Source organism: Hipposideros armiger, unplaced genomic scaffold, assembly GCF_001890085.2.
Source record: "Hipposideros armiger isolate ML-2016 unplaced genomic scaffold, ASM189008v1 scaffold_433, whole genome shotgun sequence".
NCBI lineage: Eukaryota > Metazoa > Chordata > Mammalia > Chiroptera > Hipposideridae > Hipposideros > Hipposideros armiger.
Genome location: NW_017731783.1, coordinates 767,605 through 771,360, shown reverse-complemented (window position 1 = coordinate 771,360; position 3,756 = coordinate 767,605). Strand labels below are relative to the sequence as shown.

Here is a 3,756-nt window from a genome sequence, read left to right as displayed (position 1 = left end):
GCTTGTGAGCCGCAGTTTGCTGATCCCTGGCGGCTCTTCTGTCTCAAAAGTTTGCCGACCCCTGACATAGCTTGTTAAAACTGGACCTCAAGACTCCGGTATTTTGTTTACTGAAGCACTTTATTCTTATTTATGATGCGGTATTGATTTTAGTGTTATTTGCTTATAGAATAAGTGAACATTCATGCTACATGAGGCTTAAATAAATTCCTTAAACATACTTTACTGCTTTTGTTTAGGCATAGGTTGTGCCCCTATCATGAAGAGACCAGGAGATGGATGTGGAGGGAGGTTAATAGAGCAGAGCAGGGTAATGCCACTAAGCAACTAGGCAGTTTCAGGCAACTGACTGCTGAGGCTGGTTTAAGGGTGTGGAGACCCCATATTTCACATATTTGCATGTTTATAGTTCTTAACTTATAGGGTATGCTTAGTAGAGTGCAGAGGCTCCTTGTTATTAATCCTCAGAGTAGAATGTATTCTGAACCCCAGTTCTTTATTCTTTAGGCACCATTCAGGAAGATTACCTGAGAGAGCTGCTGACAACAATGGGAGATCGGTTTACAGACGAGGAAGTGGATGAGCTGTACCGAGAAGCACCTATTGACAAAAAGGGAAATTTCAATTACATTGAGTTCACACGCATCCTTAAACATGGAGCAAAAGATAAAGATGACTGAAAAGAATTCCAAACTCCAGCCAAATGATTCTTGTCGCCACTTTGGGTATTTCTGAGACTTTTTCTTAGAGCCCATAGCATGCCCTAGCTTTACAGCTTTTGCCTTTCTTGTATTTATTCTCAGCCATTTTGGGCACATGCATCTCTATAATCAGACTGGAAATGGGACTTTTTTTGTCATTTTCAGAATAGAAAATGGGGTAATTTAACTTACCAACCTCCCCCCAAATAACTGCAGTCTACACAGAGTCAGTATATTTTTTCAGAGAAAGTTATTCACTCAATTTTTTCTGAACCATAATTAAACTTGATGATAAAAACTTACTTGTTTAAAACTTCTTTATTTACCAAAATTGGCTTTTATTAGTCTTAGTTGCCTCTTCCAAAGACAAGTAGATGAGGCAAATCCTAGAAAATGGTATGGTTGTTAGACCTTTCCCTTAACTTCTTCCAGTTTTCCTAACAATCTTATCTCCTCTATTCATTTCTTCCCCTCACAAAGAAATCCAGTTTTAACTGCCTTAATTGTGTTTCCTGTACTTTGTTTCCAATTTTAAAAATAATTTCCTGTATAATTTGCATATATATGATAGTTTTGGTAGCTTTAAATCCTTAAGTTTAACATATCTGCCAACATCCCTCTTTACTTGTTCTAAGCTTTTGCACATTACTTAATGTCATTTAAAAATAGACGAGGCCACTGAGTATTTTAATTTGTCCTCATTTTTAAAACTATTTTAGACCCAAAGATTCTGTGGAGTACTTCTACCAAAAAGTTAGATTTTTGTTTTTTGTATTGTATTTCAGTGTTGGAAATACAATACAGTAGTTTTTATTATATAAAGCTTTTCTTTAACATAACAATCCTTATTGAAATACCGTGTTTGTTTATGCAGAGATTCACCATGAATCCATGTGTGAATTTTGGACATTCCTGACTTGACCACAATCAAAACAGCTGAAGCTACATGCCTGGGAAAGTGAGATCATTTGATTTCAATCCTAAGAATAACTTCTGCTATTTCCAGAAATGCAGGACTGTCAGAGTTAATTAGGGAGTGGCTGACATGTTTATTTGCTTTGGGCTTCAAAAATCTGACTCTCAAAGATTCATGAGTTTAAAAGGTGAAACATTGGGGGGAAAGTTGGTTGAAAAAATTTGACAATTAGTCTATAAAGATGAGTAATTGACAATTACTCTAATAACTTGACGTTTTATGCTACTATTAGCAAGACTATCCCGGGCAAAATATTACCTCATTCAGTAAACAAATTACTGAATGCATTCACGATGGCAGACCTCTGTACTCAAATGGATACGTAAGCTAGATCCTTTAACTTGTGAGGCCAGCTTTACAGAAGTAGAAGGACCAGTATAGTATCAAGACTGCTCTTGCCCCTTTCAAGTTTAGAATCTTAGCACCTTAACTGTTTGCCTTTTTATGTGTTCTTGAATTTCATTTGGTGGTTTAAGCAAAGTACTTTTTCCAGGCTATAGCCGTGATGCTAAAATCTTGTTTACTGAATTGAATTCCCATTTCAACTGAAAAAAATGATCACTTCCACTTTAACAGATTTCTAGTGAAAAACAATTAACATTGTTTCCACTCAGAAAAAAGTGGTCTCATATATCTTGCAGTATCCCCATTTTTGATAACTGCCCAAAGAACCAGCTGTCATTAGGAGCAGTGCATGGTATCCCTTGAAGGAAATAAGTCTTATAATTTAGTAATAGCAATCTCTGTGTAGTAAGTAGACTTTCCTTAAGCAAAGATAATTGCTAATAAAGCTAAAAAAGCATCTACTCTCAAAAGTGGATTTGACTGAAAAAAACCAGTGTCTTAAAACCAGTCTCCATGATGAAAGTCATACTTCAAACCATTACAAAAGTTCTAATGAAACCAGCCTAATGGACAGCAACATCCTTATCCACTTGTTTATGATTATCTTGTCATCTGCACTCCAGGGCCCAAATTTTATTTGATCAAGGAGCCTATGGTTCGATAGAGCAGGAATTTGTGGTTGAGTGCTACTGGGGAAAAGGGGAGGAAAGCCACTCGAGGAGTAACACTTAGACTCGGATGTGAGGGCAACTTGTAAGAAGAATCAGAAGACAATAAAAGGGCTTGGAGAGAGAGAGAGACCCACAATAAGTATGGAAACCATAAATTAAAAATTCAGTTCCTCAGTTATACACACTGGACAAAGATATGCCATAATTAATCAGTTCCCAAGTGCTGGATATTTAGATAATCAATTTTTCATTAATGTAGTTCTTTTGAATCTAGAGAAAAATACCTTAGAATTATTTTTCTTTAGCACAGTGCTATCCAATAGAACTTTGTGATAATGGAAAGGCTCTCAGTGCTGTCCAATAAGGACACTAGCCACATGTCACTATCAAGCACTTAAAATGTGTCTAATATAACTGAGAAACTGAATTTTTAAATAGCCACATGTAGTTCGTGACTACTGGAAAACAGTTCTAGAAACCAATAGATCAAAGTCAAAATACAGTCAGGGTGTCTCAGCTATGACCTTAATTAAGGTGGCCAGGGTGAGAGTTTATGGGATGGTAATAGACCATACTTAGAAGAGCCTGAAGACAAAGACCTAAGAAGCCAAAATTTTACAAGTGAGAAAAAGATTATTTAAACGTGGACCAAAGGGCAGACTGCAGCTAAGAGAAAGAGAAATTATTTTACAAACAGGTGTGACTTCTCAGCAATTACTTTTTAAACTAGATTGAGAAAAGGCAGTTATGATTGGGACCTTGAGCTGGGATGAAGACCAGAACATCAGCATCACCTGGGTGCTTATTAGAAATGCAAATTTCTGCCCCACCCTAGACTTACTGAATGCATGGGGTTGGGGCTCAAGAATCTTTTTACCAAGTCCTCCAGGTTTTTCTTGTGTGTGCTACTGTTTAAAAACTGCTATAGAGGGGCCGGCCGAGTGGCTCAGTTGGTTAAGAGCTCGCTCAAGAGTTTGAGCTCTGAGCGACAGCGGTTCGAGTCCAGCCCGAGCTGAGCAGCCGCTGAGCTGCCAACAGGTAGCAGGATGGCTCAGCTTAAGAA

General features: G+C 37.6%; 1 protein-coding gene across 2 annotated transcripts in view; it reads left to right on the top strand.

The window, feature by feature from the left end:
- The window catches only part of LOC109394739 (myosin regulatory light polypeptide 9), a 9,559-nt gene extending 8,556 nt beyond the window's left edge, over positions 1–1,003 (top strand). For both annotated transcript variants that reach the window (XM_019665123.1, XM_019665124.1), the window contains exon 4: positions 508–1,003. In XM_019665123.1, coding sequence (XP_019520668.1) covers positions 508–680 — 173 coding nt within the window. In that variant the 3' untranslated portion in view covers positions 681–1,003. The remainder of the gene's footprint in view (positions 1–507) is intronic.
- Positions 1,004–3,756: the final 2,753 nt, after the last annotated feature.